At 35.6% G+C, this 23,349-nt stretch overlaps 1 protein-coding gene across 8 annotated transcripts in view; it reads right to left on the minus strand.

The window, feature by feature from the left end:
• Positions 1-5,745: 5,745 nt before the first annotated feature.
• The window catches only part of ANKRD17 (ankyrin repeat domain 17), a 153,150-nt gene continuing 135,546 nt past the window's right edge, over positions 5,746-23,349 (minus strand). For 7 of the 8 annotated variants that reach the window (XM_025435816.3, XM_025435815.3, XM_025435821.3 and 4 more), the window contains 7 exons: positions 21,705-21,854; positions 18,763-20,399; positions 14,804-15,001; positions 8,496-8,744; positions 7,823-8,001; positions 7,238-7,402; positions 5,746-6,348 (listed from right to left, as the gene is read on the minus strand). In XM_025435816.3, coding sequence (XP_025291601.1) covers positions 6,289-6,348; positions 7,238-7,402; positions 7,823-8,001; positions 8,496-8,744; positions 14,804-15,001; positions 18,763-20,399; positions 21,705-21,854 — 2,638 coding nt within the window. In that variant the 3' untranslated portion in view covers positions 5,746-6,288. Of the gene's footprint in view, positions 6,349-7,237; positions 7,403-7,822; positions 8,002-8,495; positions 8,745-14,803; positions 15,002-15,319; positions 15,654-18,762; positions 20,400-21,704; positions 21,855-23,349 lie in introns of those variants that run through there. The other variant, XM_025435819.3, reaches the window with a different exon arrangement.

Genomic DNA, 23,349 nt, shown 5'->3' on the forward strand with positions numbered 1-23,349 from the left:
CGCCTTTCCCACGCGGCACGGGGCAGGCCCACTGCGCAGACGCTGCACTGCCCGCGGCGGGCGGGGAGCCCGGGGGGGGGGGCGGGGCTGCCGCCTGCACTGCGGCCGGGCGTGGCTCGAAGCCCTCGCCTCGCAGGCCGCGTTCAGCGCGTGCATCCTTTTTCAACCGGTCTGATCGTGTGGTTTGTGGCCGGTTAAACTGCGCAGGTGGTTTTCCTGCCCCCCCCGCCCCCGCGCGCAGCCCGGTGACATCTGCCGGAGACGGAGGTGACAGCGCGGCGGGGCCCACAAGGGGCATGGGTCGTGCACCGGGCGTAGTGCGGCGCGCGCTGTAAGGCCTCACTGGCTCCCCTGTTTCCATTTCCAAGCCCGAGTGCACGAGCGCACACCGGGTGCGCAGTGGTGCTTCCTCCCCTGCAAAGAGCGCAGCCCAGCAGGAGTGCTGGACGCCAGAGCATCTCCTCCAGGGGCGGGGTGATCTCCTCCTGGAGCTTACGTCTGCCCCACGTAAAGGACCCAGAACACCTTGTCTTCGGATTAGCAGAAATACGGCCAAATCTGCTTGCACTGGTTTGGAGTTGTGTGTTCCTGGAAAGAGTGTGCATCGATCACGGAAGGGCCACCCCGAACCCTAGAGCCCGGACTGGGTCTGTGCGGAGCCAGACGTTGGTTGAAACAAGCCTCCCGCCAGCGCTGGGGCAATGCGGACCTGCCAACGAGGTGCATCGCGCACCGACACGAGTTCTGAAACGTGTTCAAACACACAAGGCCCAACTTCTGTATATGTAGCTGTTCCTTTTTAAAAGAAAAGGCGACACCGGTCTGTATCCCTACCCATCCAAGTTAGAAAAGGCGACCGGGGGCGCCTTCGTCGCTCCGTGGGTTCCACTCGCTTTTGCTTCCACGCGCGGTGGACGCCGAGGAGTCCGCTGGAGGATGCTCCTCTCCCTCTGTTCCTCCTCCCACTCATGTCCTCTCCCAAATAAATGAATAAAAGAATTCTTTAAAACATTAAACATTCTTAAAAGAATGTTTAAAAAGAAACCAAAACAAGCAAAAAAAAGCAAAAAAGGAAGCAACCGATCGCTAGTGACTACTGCGTTAAAGCGGAAACAAGTTTTAAGTGCAAATATCTTGGCCTAAAGACTGTGGGAGTAAAGAAGCAAGTTCTTACGCTGCTGCATTCCTCTCCTTCCAGAGAACTGAGGTCACTGGAAGTTGGTGCTTCCATGGTTAGCACTGAAGCCTCGGGACTCTGATGTTTTAATATCCATAGGAGAAAAGGAGTGGATTAGGTCCGCCTTTTCTGGAGTTACATATTCTCATTTCAAAGTGTTCCATTGCTCTAAGTTTCAATATTGTGATCTAAATAAAATTCATGAATATTTAACTTCTGCTAATTTCATATATATTAATATGTATTTCTGAATTCATGGAATAGGGATGATCAGAACTTATCCACTTTGTAAAGAACGTTGGGGGAAGGATTTGTCAGTTATAAAGCTCAATACAAAAGGAGGGTTAGCACTAATGTATATACTACTTACCCAAAATTGTGGGAACTCTTGAGTTGCAGAGTACAATATGAAATGACCGTACATTGAACGGACCAACTGATAATTTGTCAACTCTAACATTGCAAGTGAACTTGTGCAGCATATTGGAATTTTTTTTTTTAAATTTCAACATAATTAGTCTGCTTGTCTTTATTATGTCACACAACTATTTTTTTTTTTTTTACTTTAAGCTCCTTAAAAATAAAGACTTTCACTTTCTTCTTGCAGTTTCTGAAATTCTTAACCCATCAATGCTGAACACAGGAGTGGACTCAAAACTTGAATATAGGCTATTTACACATATAGACTATTACATACATTTAAATTTCTCATTTCCCAAATATGCCTTCTGAAATGTTGGACAAAAGAACCTTTATTTTTTTAATACTTTTTTAAATTTTTTATTTATTTATGATAGTCACAGAGAGAGAGAGAGAGAGAGAGAGGCAGAGACATAGGCAGAGGGAAAAGCAGGCTCCATGCACCGGGAGCCCGACATGGGATTCGATCCCCGGTCTCCAGGATCACGCCCTGGGCCAAAGGCAGGTGCTAAACCGCTGCGCCACCCAGGGATCCCCCAAAAGAACCTTTAAAACATAATTCTCATGATCAATTGTTAAGGTGGCCTCTTGAAATAGATTTAGGTTGAATTTTTTTCTTTCCTACTTATTTAATGCATTGCTTCTCAAAATTAAAGCTAATGTAAAATTAGCCTTTCATCTCTACTGAAAAACATCCCCTCATCTTCCGAATCATGGTTTTTATTTAGCATGCCAAATTGGATTTTACCTTTCAAAAGTGTGAATGAATGCATTTAAAGACTAATATGAAACCTCTTACTTCAATACTTTACATCTTAATCATGTATTTCAACTGTCACATTAAGAAGGAATTCTTATGTCAAGCCATAGTTGCACACTTTTCATTTACCCAAAATACTAGTGATGGTATTTTTGCAATCAAGGTTTATAACACAGTAAGTCATATTAAAGCACTAATGAAGGTCTCATTCTAAATTCCTCACATGGAGTTAATACACTAGTTAACTGAGTGTTGTGACTTGTTGAAGCAAGCATTTATCAGTAAGATGTATACAGGTTTCCTTCCTATCTGAAAGTAGAGCACTCTTGCCAAGTCTTTCATAGGCCAAATTGGTGGAAAGCAGAGTACTCCCTGCTTTCTGAAAGTTTGCATTGTATTACTTGGCATTGCAGAAGTTCTGTAATGTCAGATCTGCAGGAATCAAAGTGTTTCTGAGAAACTCGAAGATGAAATAAAACAGTTCTGAAGAGGTTTTGTGATTTTGAGTTTCCCTCTTTATTACTTTGTATTGTTTTAAAAATAAAGTGACTAACATAGTGTGCAAAATAATTTTTATGAAATGTGTATTTGGGTCATTTGAGTCGAAAGATGGAATAATATTTTCATGAAGAACGAGACAGGATCTGTCAGTAAACTATCCCCTCCCTCCATTTTTTTCCTGAGAAGAAAAATGACAGTAAGTTCTTTAACAAAAAGTTAATTTTCAACTAATGATTTAGTTTTACAGTAATAGTAAACAAGTGAAAAATACCTTTCACATGAATACTACAATTAATTTTTGTGAATATGTTGATACATGTTGAAAACTCATGAAATGGGGATTCTGTTGGCACTGGTAAACAAAATCATCTCTAAAACGAAATGGTTGGGGGAATGCCTAGGTGGCTTGGCGGTTGGGTGCCTGCCTTTGGCCCAGGGCGTGATCCTGGAGTCCTGGAATCGAGTCCCACATCAGGCTCCCTGCATGAAGCCTGCTTCTCTCTCTGCCTGTGTCAGTCTGCCTCTGTCTCTCTGTGTCTCTCATGAATATATAAATAAAAATCTTTAAAAAAGTAAAATGAAATGGTTGGTATAAAAAGATTACACAATTGGGATATTTTGCTATTTAAGGTGTGATCTAACCCAAATATTATTTCCAAGAGTTAAGTCACTTCTTAAAAGAATCAAAGAAAGGGGTGCCTGGATGGCTTAGATGGTTAAGCATCAGACTCAGGTCATGATCTCAGGGTTGTGAGATCTAGTCCAGCGTCAGGTTCCATGCTGGGTGTGTAGCCTGCTTAAGATTCTCTCTCTTCCTATTCCTTTTTTTTTTTTTTTAAATTTTTTTTTTAACTTTTATTTATTTATGATAGTCACAGAGAGAGAGAGAGAGAGGCAGAGACACAGGCAGAGGGAGAACCAGGCTCCATGCACCGGGAGCCCGACGTGGGATTCGATCCCGGGTCTCCAGGATCGTGCCCCGGGCCAAAGGCAGGCGCCAAACCGCTGCGCCACCCAGGGATCCCTCTCTTCCTATTCCTTTGCACCAACCTTCCTCCCAGCCCTCCAGCTCTTGGGTGCACACTCTCTTTAAAAAAAAAAAAAAAAAAAAAGAGGAAGAAAGGAAAGGAATACGTTATGTAGTCTGCAATTACACACACCATACGCTTTCAAAAAGAGGGGAAAAAAAAAAGACCTGCATGGTCTCAAAAAATTATGGGTTTTTTATTTGTCAAATAAAGATGCACTGCATTACAACTGAAATATAAAAAATGTATTTGAAAAGTGTTCCTAGTACAGACTTCTAACATCATGGTATTGTATTCAACAAGACTGAGCTCCAAAACTAAATGTGGAGCATGCAATCTATATCCCTCTGCCCCATAGGTTTATTTATTTATTTTTTGTCCCATAGGTTTAAAGTCAAGAAAATAAAGGTTCTTTCTTATTAAGACACCCATCTCAACAAACCCAGTTTTGTGAATCAACACAACTCATGTGTTGTAATAAATATTGAGTGGTATCTGTTATCTAGCAGGATTATTTTAATTATAATTAACAGGAAAAAAATTAAGCAAAAAATTATAGGATTGTGGCAAAAGTCATATATAAAATATGTTAAATAGCATTACACACCTTTCTTAATAAAGTGCTATAGTTTTATTTCATAGTTATGTTTGCAGGGTATCATTTAATTTTTCCCTTAAATTTGGTCATATCAATTATAGGTAGAAAAACAAATTTATATATTTTAAGACCACCTCCTAAATTAAAAGATATAAATGTGTTGTTTACAAACTTCTAGATATGTTTGAGAAACCTTTTTATTCAGGCTACCAGAGTAAAGAAATAATTTCATTTACTTTACAGGCAAGGAACTCTGTTAATATTTTCAACTCTGAGTGATTCATCTGAATCTGAGATTCACCGTTGTGGAATTTGTTTAATTAAAAAAAAAAAAAGAGAGAGAGAGAGATTGATGCATTTCTCACTTCACTTTTTGCTTATTTTCTTTTATATTTCAACCATATAATTTATTTTTCCATATGAGACAGGGTAGGACACATACTCTTCTTGGATGTGTTATTGTTTATTGTTTCAAGTGAATGGAATAGATAAATCCCACTGAGTAGTTTATAGTGTGGCCCTGGATCTTATATAAACAGGTTAAATGAAGATGGTATTTTGTATTCTGTGTATTCATGTATACTATAAATTATCTTAATGACAAATGCAAAATTTCCTTATTACTTGTCCCAAGTTAGCTGTTGATCCCTTTCACTGATAATATACAAGTGTAGAGAATAAGAAGCCTTTAAAATTAGAAAAAAAAAAAAAAAAAAAAGATACTTCCCACTAAATTACTGAAAATTGGAATTTTTATGTTGACTCTTGATGACTGGAAAGCCAATGTTAAGAATCAATATTATCCAATATAAAATAGTACATTGAATCTTTAAATAATAAACAGTATATTGAGCTTGTATTATGGTGACTGGGAACCAGTGCTGGCTTTTTATATTCTCAGAAAGACTAAAACATCTTATGGTTAGAAGAACCACAGGTGATGACGAAGGTGCTCCACTTCTCTGTAGCAGCCATTACAATAAAAATCTTTATAAAATTACTTCACGATCAGCAAGAGAATTTTACTGATATTAGCGGTAAAGATGAGAAGAGAAGAGTGAAGAGAGAAGTGTGTATTAGTTTTAAAAGTGTGACAAGGTAATAAAAAGACATGGAAAAGTGATAAATTTCTTCTATATGTGCCCTGCTGCAAACAAACTCAAAGGAGAGCGAGATGAGTATTTTAAAAGCCAACCTCAGGAAACATCCACTGATAATGCCCATTATTTTACTTTATACTTAAATTACACAAGCAGAAAAGTTATGCTTATTAATAGTTTAATGTATGAAGGAAACATCCAGATTTCTGAATATGAAGGTACATATCTCACATTAATTTAAGTCTACATAAAGTAGAGCCTCTATACTGACATATTGAAATTTACTTTCTGCTTAGCCTTTTCTGTTATGTAAACAATTGTACATTTATTTGCCATTCTAAAACTTCAGGATCAAGTTTACATAATTTTGCTAAATTTCCGTGTTTGCTCAGAAGCAGTTTACAGTACTAAAACCAACCAGCCAAAGAACAGCTTCAACAGAAAGTTATGTCCAAAGGGCAAGAGGGAAAGAAAAAAAGAAAAATGATAAGAAAAATGCTAACTAAGGTAAAACGGATGATGGTGGGGAATGGGCAGTCACAAATGTTCACAGAAAATAGGTCAGTTAGTAACTTCTTCTGCAAAAAGCCTACACACTTCAGTCAAGCACATCAGTAGAATGATTTGGGAGCATAAATTTTTTTCGGCCACTTGTGATTTCCTCTGAATGAAAAGGAATCTGCAGGCTAACAAGCTGATCCTCATCAGCCAAGCTGGTTCATATGCACACTGTTCATATGAGGTGCCCAGGGTCCAGTCCACACCTACGAATACAGAGTATATGTTTTATTAAGTATTATACATGTACCATATATTTGATTAAAACTCTTAAAACTTAAGGAAGTGCTCTTAATACCTATGAGCTAAAATAGCTAAATCTCATTCAATTTGCAACATACTTAGCAACAATGAAGAAAAACAAAGATAAGTCACTTTTGTTTTCCTGAGTTGCTTATTTCTCAAACAGGATCTGATTTATCATCATTCATTCATTTATTTATTCATTTATTTATTCATTCATTCATTCATAAGAGACAGAGAGAGAGAGAGAGAGAGAGAGAGAGGCAGAAACACAGGCAGAGGGAGAAGCAGGCTCCATGCAGGAAGCCCGACATGGGACTCGATCCCAGGTATCCAGGATCATGCCCTGGGCTGAAGGCGGCGCTAAACCGCTGAGCCACCGGAGCTACCCTTATCATCGCTTTTTAAAAACCATTACCTCAACACATATAGACTGATGACTAAAGGAATAGGAGTCAAAGATATTAAACAGACACCAAAATAAGCTAAAATATACTAAGCATTTCTGTGAGTTTTTGGCTTTCTGACATTTATAATACTACTAATAATAAATAACCCCTAGATGGCCCTTTTAACAGCACTAGTAAATTTTGATGTATAAAATTACACTTTGTAATTTAAAATATTTTTTACTTACCATCTGGTCCCAATGAAATATACCTTTTATAATTTTAGCTCCAACCACTACCTTTGGTACTATTTTCCATATCCTTCTGTTGTATTTCAGCTATACTAAATTTCCTCAACTACCTATATTCACCATACTTCCTCACTACCATGATTTATCTGTGTCTTATTTGTCTTGGGATCTCAAAAACACTAAAGAAATGTTCACTGAATGATCAGACTTACCGTTTGAGGGCCATTATTTTCTGTGGAGCTTGAAACCATCTTTATTAGGGAGTTCCAAGAGGGGTCTGCAGCATGAGGGCCATTAAATATGGGTCCTCCAGCACCATCAGGAATAGGTGCTACTGGAGGAATCATTGCATTCCCATACACAGAGAAAGGCATACCCTTAAAAGAGGAGAAAACAAAAATTAGGCACATAGTTGTATCTCCAAGTCACTGCTTACTTTTTCCAATGTAACTGATAGCCTTAAAAATTATATTTGAAACTGCATCTTATTTTGAAAAGTATATTATCTAGGTTATCTAAAAATTATTTTCCATTATGTGATTTCTTTTTTCTTTTGGCCTACTATAGCCAAAATATTTGACCAAAAAACATTTCTCTAAACAAGTGGGATATAAATATCCCACAATATAAATATTCCAATATACCAATAATTCTATTTTAGCCAGATTTTGGCCTACAATCACAGGCTAAAGCCTGCAAATCATTTCAACAAGTACTCATCCACTTGTAAGGAAAATGAAGCTAATAAGAAGAAAAACATTCAGAAATATGAAAGTCACCATTTAAGTCACCATTACCCCAACTTTAGGAAAGTCCATGTATCCTGCAGGAACATGCTGATGGAATGTACCAGAAGGAGTTACAATTCCTGTACTCTCTCGCTCCATTGCTTGATGCTGTGAAAACACTCCTGGATCGGACATTGGCCTATGAATCATAGGATTTCCCATACCAGGGTTACACCAGTCTACTTTGTCTAAGGAAAAATAACAAGGCAAAAAAAAAGATAGCTGGTGATCTTTAAAACCAGAAGATAGCAAAATATTTTGTATATTTCTATCTAGAATTTTCCACATTGAATTGTACATTCCTTCAGAATAATGACTGATTTTATATATTTACTGCAGTATTTCCCTTGTGTGTAGTAGTGATATAGTAGTCTAATAAAATAACCTAAATATTGTTTTAAAAAGAAAAAAAGCCATAAGATAAAGAGTCCAAAAGGAAAATTAGCATCTCCTTAATATGATGAAATGAAAGAAGGAATATACTTGCATTAGATAATTTTCAGAAAACAATTAAAAATTCAACAGGAGATCAGATTACAAAAATTGGCTTGAACTCAAAACTGATTAGTGAAAACTAAGAGATATGAATACAGATCTTTTAAGAATGACTGTTCTTATTACTTACAATATTTTAGTTAAATGCATATACTTAATTTCTAGTAGGCAGGATAGCATGTCTTACCTTGATTGCCACCAATCCCTTCAAAGGACCAGATGCCGCTATGCCCTACTGATGTAGATAAATTACTCCCAATAACAGATGGAGCTGAAGTTCCAGTTTGCCTGATACGTGCAGAACGTTCCGTCCCAATAGGGACTGGAACTTTTCTGTCCTGAGAGACATTGCTGGGCTTTTCTGACCCTAAAGGTACTGATGATGGGGCAGGAGACGGTGCACGAACTCCAGAGGATACAGACTGTGCAGGAGAATCTAGAGAAAAAATATTTTGAAATATACAGGTCATCTATAGAGGATATAATTTTCTAAAACTAAATCTTACATTCTGAGGACACTTTAAATAGGTGTTCTCTGAGGAAAAGTGAAATATGAGAATAATGCTTAAAATTATGCATATTAAAGTTAAGTTCCATGACTTCAAAATCATTTCTTAATTTGATTCACAATTTTTCCATTTAGTTCTGTGATATCAAAATGTGAAGATGTCTAATTACACATGTATTATAACCCATTAAACTAATTACTATTTAAATAAATGCTTGACACTAAGTAAAACACCAGAGCAATGAGAAGACAATGTTTAAATTAAAAAGGCTAAACAACAAAATAGAGGTGGAGAAAATCATGCCTATACTGGCAGTTTCCAAACTATTTCTTGAGAAGAAGTGTCCCTTGGTATGCTAGTATGAAACAAAGGGATTCAGGTAGCCAATAAATTTGGAAAATCTAACTTGAGAAAAAAGAAATTTCTTTAAATCAGAACCTCACAGAACCTTAATATGCTGATAAAATACCAACAGAGCATTATGCTTCATTGCCCAACCTTGTTTTATCGTATCACATGGGTATTTCACAGAACAAGGTTTTCAAAATGACAATTTAAGCTTTATCTATCAAAATAAGGTGAGTTCTTAATATAGTCAATTTGGGAGTATTTTTTAGTGATTCAATTTCTTCATGCACTAGAGAGAAAAAATAAGAACCCAAATTGTACTTCGTGTGAAAAGTTTAAATATGAGGCACATTTAAATTTAAATAGGGTGTAAATGGTGGAGCCTGAAGCCTAACAGTCAAGAGTTACCTGTATATCTACAATTTACTCATAAATGCCTGACTGTATGCCCTAAATGCTCTAGGGATAATCACTTAATAATATTTTTCCATTTAATCATCTTTTCACATATATGTTGTCTGTGTGTGTCTATGTGTCAGTGTGTGTATGTGTGTGTGTGTCTACATTCCTTCAAAGGGATTCAGGGACTTATTTGCTAATAAATATGCAAAAATCAATCAACCTGTCTACACACATGTACACATATACAGAAGCACAGTGCCTCTTTTTTTTTTTTTTAAAGATTTTATTTATTTATTCATGAGAGAGAGAGAGAGAGAGAAGAGAGAGAGAGGCAGAGACATAGGCAGAGAAAGAAGCAGGCTCCATGCAGGGAGCCTGATGTGGGAATTGGTCCCAGGTCTTCAGGATCACGTCCTGGGCCAAAGGCAGGCACTCAACCACTGAGCCACCCGGGCGTCCCAAGCACAGTGCCTCTACTTCCCAAGGTACTTTTCAGGGAATTTGGAAGACAAAAATTCATTAATAGTAGTAGCATGAAAATGTTTAAAAAAAGATTTGCAATATATATTTTAAAATCATACAGATTTGGAAAGTTCTGCAGAGATCAATTTCATCTTACTAGTGCTTGCAGAAGTCCATTTTGTCTAAATCAATAGTACCACTTTTCTCATGAATTGTAGTAATATGATTAACTAAATAAAGAATGTGAAAGCACTTTATAAATTATTATTATAAGGATGTAGATATTATTGGGAACAAAACATGAAACTTATGAGCTTATCTGTACAAGTAAACTAAGAACTGTTTGTTTTTTTAATGATTTTATTTAGTTATTTGAGAGAAAGAGCATGTATGCGCATACGAGGTGGGTAGGGGTAGAAGAAGAAGTAGACTCCTCGCTGAGCAGGGAGCCCCATGTGAAGCTCGATCCCAGGACCCTGAGATCATGATCTGAGCCCAAGGCAGCAGCTTAACCAACTGAACCACCCAGGTGCCTTGAACTGTTAGTTTCTAATGAAAAATTAAAATATATCTTCTGTAGTTATGGATACATTAGCATTTCTTGACAATATTATTTTCAACAAATCATAAGAAAATAGAAAAGCCATGTATGTGTCTTTAGCAGTTACAAATATTTTTAAATTCACCTTAAAAGAAAATTCTAAGATGGAGGTAGGTGTAGCAGCACAAGTTTTGATTCTTCCCAAATCCTTCCATTAAAAACAAGCCAAATCCTTCCATAAAACCAAGCTACCAAGTTAGCAAAGCCAAATACCCATGGATAACATCTATACCCAAACTAAAAGTATCCAAACATATGGAAAGATCCAAGTGAATGGGGACAAATCACCAACAGCTATTAAGACCTCAGTGGTATTAGCATCTGTGTGGAAAGAAGCAATTCTCCTGACCTAAGAATAGAATAGGAAAACAAAATAGTCAAAGGTACTCAAAGAAAAGCAGAGAAGGCCAATCTGAGAAAAGCAATTGAAACCAGGAGAGTTCTGCCTATGTGTGGGTAATTGCAAGGGATTTGCAAAAATGTCTGAAGAAGCTGGAGCAATAGTGGCCCTATGAATTCTCAAAAATATGGCTGAAGTCTCATTCCAGGATAAAACCTCACACACCACTAAGAAACTTCTGAGAACAGATTCCAAGTTGAGCAGGAAAGGGACATTAGAAGCAAAGCAAACACAAGACCAGTCAAAAGTAAATCTATTATTTCAGCTACCCACACTCATGTACATGTACATACAAACACTCATGCATCATGGGTCATGAAGTTTCTTCCTTTCAAAATTATGTTTTTACTTTTTTTTTTTTTAATTTATTTATTCATGATAGTCACACGGAGAGAGAGAGAGAGGCAGAGACACAGGCAGAGGGAGAAGCAGGCTCCAAGCACCAGGAGCCCGATGTGGGATTCGATCCTGGGTCTCCAGGATTGCGCCCTGGGCCAAAGGCAGGCGCCAAACCGCTGCGCCACCCAGGGATCCCTTTTTACTGTTTTTTGATCGGACAACAGTTTTATAAGACTGAATGTCAAAATGCCCCATTAACTAAATCTGCTAAGGACTGAAACTCACAGATCACAGCTAGTGATCAGTAACCAATGCATGAGCTGGTTGAGTGCTGGTAGGGATAGATTTTAGCATTCTGAGTGGAGTAAGAGCTCAGGTGATCTCTGCCCAGCCTTTATATGCAGAAGGTTCTTGGGTATCACCAATCTATTGTCTGAGGCATCAAGAAAGGATTTTTTTTTGCTTTCTAAAAAAAATTTTTAAAGGAAGGGTCCTGTGTCTCCCATATCCCAACTTAATTTGCAGGGTCCTAATATCATATCCTCATGTTCTAAAGGAGAGGGAGTGAGAAGAGGACAGACTATATGGAGAAATATGACAGAACCTGTTCAAGTACATAAAACCAAATATATTATGAAAAATAAGTCACATGCTTCTGCAGTTAGTTCTACAAAGGCATTCAGAATGGCAACTTTTAAGAAAAGTATCTGGATAAATACTGAGAACAAAATTTTGAAAGACTACAATAAATGAAAATACCAAGGTACACTCACGTAAACAAATTACCTCAAGAAGAGTTGAAAGTCTGACAAAACAAACTAAAAGGTCATTAAAAAGTAACAGTATTAAGATTTACATTAAGGGAGGAAAATGTCAACTAGCTAAAAATTCCATATTCGAGGTAAAGGTGAAAGTCTTGCCTACATCAATCAGTTTAACAATAGCAAAACAATGACTCTAATTACAATTCCTTCTACATGTATGAGTTGTCCTCATACAAAAGCAAACCTATTATTTTTACTCAACAAGTGCTACTTCTTCCCCCATTCCCTTACACTTTGCCTCAAAGTCTGATGAGGAATAATAACACAGTCCAAAGAAACTCCTGACTTCTTATTAATTACAAAGGGAAAAGTGATTAAATTGACAATACAGAAACCTAGCACACAGGATCTTAACCAAATGATCAAAGTTAACAGCACCAATAATGGTACAAAGTAACATATTATGCAATATAATGAATGTTTTGAGAGAAGGATATAACATTGGCTATATACTATATTCCTGTCAAAAACACATAACCTAAATTTAATTATGAAGAAATATCAGAAAAACAAATTAAGGAGAATTTTACCAAACCACTGACTCATAATCTTTAAAAAAGTCTTTCTTGGAAAGACAAGGAAGGCTTAAAAGACAGTGCCAGATTATTTGACACTAAAAAGATATGGAATTGAATGCAATTTTGATCTTGATTTGAACCTTGGATGAGAGGAAATAATAAATGTGTTATTAGGACACTTGGTGAAATGTGAATATGGACTATCAGATAATATGGTCTAATGTAAAATTAGCTGAATGCTAATTGTACCATAGCTATGGAAGAAAGTTTTCTTGTTTTTAAGAAATATTATCATTTAGAGTATTCAGGGGAAAGTAGCTGGATATCTGCAACTAACTCTAAAATGGTATGGGAAAAAAATTCTACCCACTTACACACACACACACACACACACACACAGCCCCCCAGAAATACGACCGTTGGGCCCAAGGAATGTGGCAATATGTTAACATTGGTGAATTTGAGAAAAATATAGAGTTCTTTGTACTATTCTCAAAAGTTTAAAATTATTATTTTTTAAGTTAGCCCTATAATATGTTTTTTTTGGTATGATCTGCTATTTATTTTTTAAAAATATGAGACAGAGAGAGAGAGAGAGAGAGAGAGAGAGAGAGCCCTATAATATGTTTACATTAAGGGATTCCTGGTTCAAAGGTAGGAAAAAAATCTAAAAAAAAAAAAAAAAGGTTTTAAGACAACTGGGGATATTTGAATAGGGATTGCATATCACATGATATTACTAATTAATATTTACATTAGGTATTTGATAATAATATTGTGGCTGAGCAGGAAAATGTCCTTATTTTTTTAAAAGATTTTATTTACTTGAGAGAGAGAGAGAGAGCACAGGCGGGGTGAGGAGCAGAAGCAGGTTCCCCATTGAGCAAGAAGCTCGACATAGGGCTCAATCCTGGGACTCCGGGATCATGATCTGAGCCAAAGGCTTAACTGACTAAGCTACCCAGCCACCCCAAAATGTCCCTAATTTTTAAGATGCACACTAAAGTTTTTAGTTAAGTGTTATATCTGAATCTTACTTTCAAATGGTTCAACAATAAAAAAAGCAAAGAGAATAAAATGGAGCAAAATGTTTTAAAAATTGGCAATCCTAAGGAATTATCAATTGAAAGGAATATAGATACTTAACAAAAAAGTGGGAATCTATCAATGAAAATTTTAATGACTTCAATGACATTTTGTATCACTTAGCAGTGTATTAGAAAACCTAACCTATATTGGTTGCATTGTTACAAAAAGCACAATGTTTTTCAACAGTAAGTCAAATGAACATACATCCAAACAAATAAAAAAAATTTTAAAATTTAAAAAAACAATGAAAAGCCCACACACTGAACTTATAGGGCAAAACAACCTATTATACTTTGTGCATTTCATCCAAAAATTTCGGAGTTTATTTCCGAAAAAAGTAATAAACATAAGTATATTAAAGCAATAAACATGATACCTAAATAAATAAGCATTAATATCAAGAAGTATGTTTTTACTATGCTTAAAAACATTCTCTGCTTCTAAGAATCCCTTCTATTTTAAAGATTACCAAAAAATTTTAGGTTAACATTTTCCAATGAGCAGTCGATTCCCTTTTCTCCCAATTCCTATTTTTTTATAAACATGAAAACCAAAAACTATCCTTATTTTTATATATAAATAGGTGAATATGAATCACATATATGTAGATATCTTAAGGAATAGATTTATTCCTACATGGTTTAGTTTCAGCTCAACATACTCAGAAGACACTGATTCAGCTCTGTTACATATTTATGGATAAAAATTAATTTTAAGAGGAGTCTAAGAAAAAATTAAGCAGGTACAATCACTCAAAAATTATTGACTTTATAAGTTATTTATAATAAATTATTTATAATTATTGATTTTAGACTTTTTAATCATTTGCTATTTACAACAATGTTTGCTCCTCTGTTCCCATTTCATTAGTCTTGATATATTCAAGACTTATTCAAAGCTCTTAAATCATCTTTTACTTTCTATTTTCCCCCTTAAAACCTTTTGCTTTTAAGGAAACATACATACAACTCTTCTTAATGGAATTACAATGTATAATACTCACCATTCGATGCTGATGAACATGGAGTCAACAAACTAAGTGGGGAAAAATGCTGTCTGTTAAAGTTAGCAGCTGTGGGTGCTCCTCCAAGGGGTGCCCCAGGTCCATACATTTGACCTCCTGAAAGATTTGAGGCAAAGTTTCCCAAATGTGTAGAAGAAGGTGTTACAGAACCATATGGCGAGTCCATATTGACAATACCTATAATTAAAAGATAATTTATAATAGTTGCCTGTAGAAGAAAAAAAATTTTAAAAACCTAAAATTCCAAGAAGTCCCTAATACCCCCAAATATTTTAGATTGCTTAAAAAAAAGTCTTGCTTATTCTTCCAGACTATTGACTCATCATTTCCCCCTCTATAAAGGTAACTATAAAAAAGGAACAATTATCAAGGAAATTTATTTTTATATTTAATTTTCTTATCTGATATTTTAATAGTTATTATAGGGTACATGTATATTTAATATCAACATTGGAATTTAAAAGGCTTAATGGCCAAGGAATTACATAAAAATTTATCTTTAAAAAACTCAGGGGGAGAGAGGGATGATTAGGCCAAGCACAGACAGTTTTAAGACACTGAAAAAACTCTGTATGATACTACACTGGTGGATGCATGTCATTAGGCATTTGTTCAAACCCACAGAAGTATAATACCAAGAGTAAACACGAATGTAAACTATGGAGTCTGGATGATAATGATATGTTAATACAGGTCATCAATTCTACACATGTACCACTCTGGTGAGGAATGCTGATAATAGAAGATGCTATACCTGTTCCCTTTATTTGGGAAATCTCTACTTTTCTCTCAATTTCCTCTGTACTTTTCTGAGAACCTAGAAGTGCAGCTATTAAAAAAAAAAAAAAAGTCTTAAAAAGATTAAGAGGGAAAAACATGGCTACACTTCTATAATGAAGAGGTAAGATGATTAGCAGTTTAACTAAGTGGCCATTCTTTTTTTTTTTTTTTTACATAGTTAATAATGAAACAATCTTCATTAAGTGCCTCCTGATGTAATGCAGTTTGAGGTTCAAAACATCACCCATTCGATGTTCCTGCCAAAAATGTTTCATCTGAATGTAATCATGGACTTAGGAAACAGATGAATCTAATTTAAAATGTGGGACATTTCTTCAGAACAACTGGACTCTTCAAAGGATTCAATGTCAAGAAAAACAAAGGAAGGTAGTGAGATATTTTAGACTGGGAAGAGACCACAGAGACACAACAACCAAAAGCAATGTGTGAACCCTGACTGAATCTTGGATCAAAAGTAAAAAAAAAAAAAAAGAAACACACAGGCATAATGAATGGATATATTTGAGATGATGGTACTGAATATTAGGTGGCATTGCTGAATTAATGTTAATTTTCTTGAGTGTAGTAATAGTGATAGAGTTGTAAAGGCAAACATGCCTGTTTTGTTGACCTGAAGTGAGTCATAGTCTCCTCCAACGGACTCTACAATGAAACTTCAATGCTAATTTTGGCTCTAAATCAAGTGCACACTCCCCCAAATCTCACCTCTCTTATAGAGCTGGCCTTTTTTCTATACCTTTCCATAAAGTAACAATTTATTTCTTTTTTCTCTGAATCTTAATTTTAGTCTTTCTCACACAGCACCTAGATTTCATATTTTTTGAAAAGTGAAATATTTTCAATTTCAACTATGATAAAAATGAAATATAAAAACATTTCCAATGCATTAGCATATAACACTTAAAATTAAATTATATTTATTCAAACATTTTAGTACTCAAGAGAAATTATGTTATTTTGAAAGTACACAAATATTTCAATTAACACCAGGTAAAGAAATATTTACTGACCATGTTCATTACATTGTATTCATGTCATAGAAATAGGCAAAAATAACATTCAGTTCCCATTAAATTTAGAAATTTTTAGTCCCAGGATGTCATCTCTTCAGTAACACAGATCAGGTTGACAACCTTTCTGCAAAAAGCTGAATAGTATTTCAGACTATCATTACAGCATGAAAGTAGCTACAACACGACATGTAAATGAATGGGCATGGCTGTGTTCCAATAAAACTTTACTTATGAACACTGGTTTTAATTTTAATTTCCTATTTTTTATGTCACATACTATTTAAAATTTTTTTTAAATCATTAAAGCATCTTACACTATTATTGAATCTCAATTTTAAAAAGTTACAAATGTAAAGACAGGCAGCAGGCCATATTTGGCCCATGGACGACAGTTTGTCTATCTCTGGCATGGCTTATCTTTAACTATTTGAAATGATCATATTAAAACACATAGCTCTAGATGCAACTTGGTATACTACTGGATTGAACACTGCAACAGAAAAAGAACATTACTGGAAAAACTGGAGAAATCTGAATAAAGTCTATAGTCTAACTTAGTTAATTATACTGTACCAATATTAATTTCCTAGTTTTAATAAATAAAGGGTTATATAAAATATTTGTATTAGGGGAAGTTGGGGTAATTATATAATTATAGACTCTTCCATAAACAGAAAAATATTTCAAAGTAAACAGTTAAAAAAAAATCACTTATCCAAACCAAGAGATCTTTACACCCTCTCTAAGTATTAGTATTGTCCAATAGAACTTGCTATAACAGATATATCTGATATCTGTACTGTCCTTTAGACATTTATGTTTATTAAGTGCTTGAAATATGGCCTGCTTAAAAGCCGCTATAGAAAACAGTATGGCGAGTCCTCAAAAAATTAAAAATAGGACTGCTATATATGATCCAACAATTCCACTTCTCAAAATATAACCAAAGGTAACAAAAATACTAACTCAAAAGATATCTGCATTCCCATGTTCATAGTAGCATTATTACAAAAGCCAAGGACATGGAAACAACTGAAGTGTCCATTACCCAGAAGAATGAATAAAGATGTTGTGATGCACATGTACATGCATGCACATACCCACACACAGAGGAATATTATTCAGCCGTAAAATGCAAGGAAATCCTGCCATGTGCAACAACATGGATGGACACTGAGGGCATCATGGTAAGTGAAATAAGTCAGACAGAGAGAGACAAATATTGTATGATCTCACAGATGTGGAATCTAAAAACAAATTCATAGAAAAAGAGATCAGATTTGTGGTTATAGGAGGTGGGGAGTAGAAGGAAGGGAAATTGAAGGAGGATGATCAAAAGGTTTAAAGTTCCAGTTATAGAGTAAATAAGTATTAGAGATATAATATACAACATGATGACTATAGTTAACACTGCTGCGTGACATATATGAAAGTTTTTAAGACAGAGTAAAACCCTAAGAGCTCTCATCACAAAGAAATCTAAGTTTTTTCCTTTTTTCTTCTTGTAGCCAAATGATGATGGGTGGTAATTAAACTTATTATGGTAATCATTTTACAATATGTATAAGTCAAATCATTCATTATGCTGTACACCTTAAACCTATATAAGTGATGTCAATATTATTGCAATAAAACTAGAAAACAAATTTTTAAAAATATGGTCAGCTTGACTGAGAGAAATTTCTATTTTACCTAATTTTAATTTAAATAGCATATATGATTAGTAGCTACCTTATTAAAACTCTGTGGCTCTATATTTTTCTCATTATTTTAAAAACAAAAAGAAATGAAATCAAATTTTAAAAAGTTTTATGTTTTTTAAAACAAAACAAACTTTCCATGGCATTATCTTATTAAATTAAAACATAAGAAACTTTTATTTTGAGAGAGAAAAATATACCTGAAATTGATGGGAAATTCAAGATAAAATCCACTGTGGCTTCTAAAAAGTTTTTTTTTTTAATGCCATACTCGACACATCTAATACTCAACAGCATTTAACTTAACTGAATACAACAATCTCTATTTGGCCCAGTCATAGAATAAAAATATTAGAAAATGACCAAAAGTTTACATATCACTTATAAGTGAAGAGTTGCAGAATGTGAGAAAATACAAACTCACCTGAGGGACTTGGAGTGGGTCTCTGTAATGGTGGTCTAAAACCTGGAGCTTTGGAAGTATCAGACTGATGTAAAGGATCTGAATTTGGCAAATATGAGGACTTTCCTGATAGCATAGATTCTGGTGTTGACTGAGATGAAACAACAGATCCTCCCCAGAAGGCATGAGCAGAAGTAGGGCTGTTTTCAAACAATGTGCTAAAGGGCCCAAATGGTAAGGGGGTACTGAAATTGGGAGCAATAGGCTTATTTGCTGGATGTACTGAATTTTGACAAGCACTTTGTGTACTTAAGGTTGAAGGTAGCTGGACAGAAGAGGGAACACTGTGAGGTCTTTTAATGTGATTGACACTGAGGACTGCGACAGATGAATTTTGCACTGGAGCTGGATTCTTGTGAGGGGCAGTTGTGCCATGAGAGGGTGGTCTGATAGCAGGGGTTTCCATTTTAGGAGCAGGCTGGGAGCATCCCATTTGTGTCTGAGGCATAGGGTAAGTTACTGGGGCAGTAGAAGGCACCGCCACTGGAGCAGAACTTGTTGTTGCTAAAGGAGGAACAGTCATTCTAACTTCCGGGGGAGGAACCTGAGACTGCTGAAGAGGTGGTCTTGGCTCCTGAGAAACAGATCCCGGAGGTTGTTGCTGATTAGAATGAACTGATGAACTCCCAGAAGAACTGCTGCTGTTTGAAAGTCTACTGTTTGTTGTTTCTACTACTGGTGGACTACCTGCTTCCTGTTCAGAGGAAGATGCCCCTTTATTTGGAGATGCTGTTCCACAATCCAAAGGGCTGTTTCTAGAAACCCCTCCTGACTGGGCTGGTGGTGATGGGGAAGATGGGGATGATACTGGGTAGTGTTCTTTGGCAGTAGGCATAGGATATGTGGCATTTGTGGGTGCAGTGCTGTTGTTGCTTGCTGTGGTTGTGACTGTTGTGGTGGTGGCATTGGATGTCTTCACAACTGTGACAAAAAGCTGCCTTCTGACAGAAGGTGAACTTGGACTGCCATTTGTAGATGTACCAGGCACCGTTGAAGCTGATGAACTGGTTGTAGTTGTTGGACTTGAAGTTAAAGAACCTGCTGAATTCACCTGAGAACCACTGCTATTCTGATTGCTATGGCGAGGCACCATGTGAGGCTTAGGCGAGTTAGTAGCTCTGGCAGGGCTCAAAGGCCTGACAGGAAAAGGACCCCAAGTGGATTGAGCTGGTGGAAAAGTACCTCCAAAGTGGGTCATGGGCAACCTTGGTGGACGGATCTGCTGGAAAGTCTGAGCAGCAAGCAAAGCATGTGCAAACTGTGGAGGAGGATATGCTAATGGAAGAGAAACTGGAAAACCAGGCCTCACATTATTCACTGGGTTCTTAATGGTTTTATGAGTAGATGCAGAAGAAATTGCAGGCACAGTGAGTGCTGTGGCAGTTTGAGATGTTGATGACAGAGCTACAGTTGTCATTTTAATTCCCATTAAGGAACTGTTAGCAGCAGTGGTGGTAGGTGCTGATGACCCTATTTTGGAATTTGCTGAGGAGCTTTTCAAACGATTCTTTGGAATAAGTTCATCAATTTCTTTGTCTGGATCCTTGATCAGAGCATTGATTAACTGAGTTGCTTGTCTTGTTGATTCAGTGCCACCCCTATAAGTTGACCAAAAAAACAAATTAGGCCAAATTTCCTCTACTTTTTAACAGGTTAAGCCTAAATTAATTTGTGTATGTGTACACATACATACAGAGAATAATAAATGTTAAGCAGTAATTGTCTGACTACTCTTGAAATATTCTGCAAAGCAATAAACTCTCCTGACATGCCACTATATTTTTCAATGGGACAGTAAATGACTTTTTAAAAATGCATTTTACTTTTGTTTCCTTAGACTAAGAAGTCATTTTCCTACTATAAAATACATTACAGTTAGAGAAACCACTGTACTTAAAAGCCTGTGTAATCCATAATGGCACTGTAAAGTTAAATAGTTGATCAATGTTAAAAGCAAATATATGTAGACAAAGAAAAACAACAACAAAAGAGTAAGAAAACAGTATTTTACTTTAAATCCTGGTACCTAAAATGGCCCCATCTATGACTGATTTCTATACTATAATGATTCCTATAATTCCTCTGGAAAGATGTCTCAAAGTGAGAGAGGAATCTTAATGATGCTAACAATGGCCATAAGGTCAAACCCTAGTGTTAGATCTTCAGGAAAATATTTGATTGTAAGGAAAGCCTTATGGAAACACTAAAGGGAAATTATTCATAAAGGGTATCTGCTTCCCTCTTCTCTAGATAAGGCAGGTTGTGACTACCCACCTATCCCAGGAAAGGGAAAAACAAGATAGGAGAGGAAGGTAAGTACAAAATAGAGATGGCTGTCTCCTTCTAGGAAGGTTCTATAACTATCAGACCTGCAATAGGGTCATCTGCATCTCACAACCAAACTTAATGACTTGTTAGAATATCGTATCTTTATTTTAAGGGTATTCAGATACAGACATAATCAATAGAAGATAAATATCCACTTTAGATTTATATCTATGACTGAATTCATATTCTAAGGATACAATCCCAGAATAATAAATCTCAAAAGCTATTATTATAAGAGGAAAAAGGGAAACCTATTGCTTAAAATGGGTAAGAAACCTATTCATTCTTACAAAGTCTCAGAATAAAATTGTAAGAATGCCATATGAACAGTTTATGTAAGGAAAAGATTATCTAAACCTCCGTCACACACACACAAAAGAAAAATTCCTTTAAAGCGCTTTGAAATATTTCATAAGGGCACATGAATTACAAGAAAAAATTGTAAAGGTTATCTTCTCTAATACTAATCAAATTCCCATTTTAAAAAGTAGGCTATTAAACTCAAATGCTTGTATTTCATTAAGACATAGTATAATAAAACACAAAGAGAGAAAACATAAGAGACAAATTTTTGCCTTATAGTTATTATCCGGTCTCCTGTCTTGTCTTTCTGCTTATCAATATCTATGTGTGCACCAGTGAACTCTCGAATAGCGTTAATATTACAGCCTCCTCTTCCAATCACTCTGGATATCACAGTTGACGGAACAGATACTTTCTTTGACCTGTTTAAAAGTTGCAAAGATAAATTGAGATTTATCATTAGTATCAGTGGTTATAATTAAAATATAAGGAGAGAGGCTTACTAAAATATACTTCTTCGAATACAGAATAGATTATTGTTGAGTCAGCCTCCTCTATCTTTTCTTACTCTAAGTGATAAAAGGCATCTAAGAGTGACAGGAGAGAGACAGAGTGAAAGTGCGTGAGCAAGTGCTTTACGATAGCTTCCCATTACCAAAGACGGTTTTTTTTGACATTCATCTTTCATTAGTATCTATAAAGCACATACTATGTAGACATGCACTGTGTTAATATAAATACTAATGGCAAATAAGATAAACGTAGGTTCCTGCCCACATGTATTAACTATGTAGACACCAAGTAGGAAAACCACAACACCACACCACAAATGCTCTAATAGGGTATCATAAAGACACACTGGTTGGGGCACCTAATCCAGCCTGAAGAAAAAAGAAAGGCTTCTTGTGGGCACTTCTGGGTGTTTGACTCAGATTCTTTTTATTCTCTAATATATAACTGAAAGGATGATATTAAAAATGCATTGTTTCCTTGCTTTCTTTTAGAGGTATTAAAATGATTATCCACAAACGTGGAAACTTGCTAAAGGATGTTTAATGTGAGGAAAAAGATGACCCTGATGGAATTTCAAAAAAAGCAAAACCTGTCTAACACTTGCAAAATGCTTTACAATTCTAAATATTCACAATTCAGAAAAGTTACATATATATTTCTGACCAGCCTTAATTAAAGAATGCCTCTAATAGAAATATAGTATAAATATCAATAAATTTAGAGAATGAGCCAACCATGCTTTATTGGCCAAGTAAATTATTTATTCAGAATGGGAGATTAAATATTAAATTAAAATGCTGTATATTTTAAAAGGTAAGGTATGACCCCTGCCCTTTTATGTACATAACTAAGTTACTTGATAATTCCTTTCTCTCCAAAGGGCAAAATAATCAGTCAGTGATCATTATTTTCAAATTAGTTATGAATTTCTTAGTACACCACAATATAAAATACATGCAGAATAACTGAATTATCTTACTTTTGTATAGATAATACTCTAATGTTATGATCAATTTCAGTTAGTTCAACAGAGTGTATATACATGAATGAGTGTATGTATATGTGAATGAATATGAGAGAGAGACAAATGAAGATAGAGATCGTGGTAGGGGGAGACTTTGGTTAAAAATACAAAAAAATGTACAGTGCATTTTAGGATTAATAGAAGTCATAAGTTTGGTTTATTATAGCTCTTATTTCAAATAATCTAGAGCTTAATTTTTTTATTGAAATTTCCACAAAGTTCTTTAAAACAGGTTATCAAAAACTGAAAATAGATCTTCTGTGGTATCTTACCACCTCTTAGTTTCTGAGATATTGTTTTACTTTTGATATATATAATTCAAAAAAATCTCAAGCAAAATATAATCAAATATTTCAGTCCTAAAATCCGTAAAATAAAGG

This window comes from Canis lupus, chromosome 13, assembly GCF_003254725.2.
Source record: "Canis lupus dingo isolate Sandy chromosome 13, ASM325472v2, whole genome shotgun sequence".
NCBI lineage: Eukaryota > Metazoa > Chordata > Mammalia > Carnivora > Canidae > Canis > Canis lupus.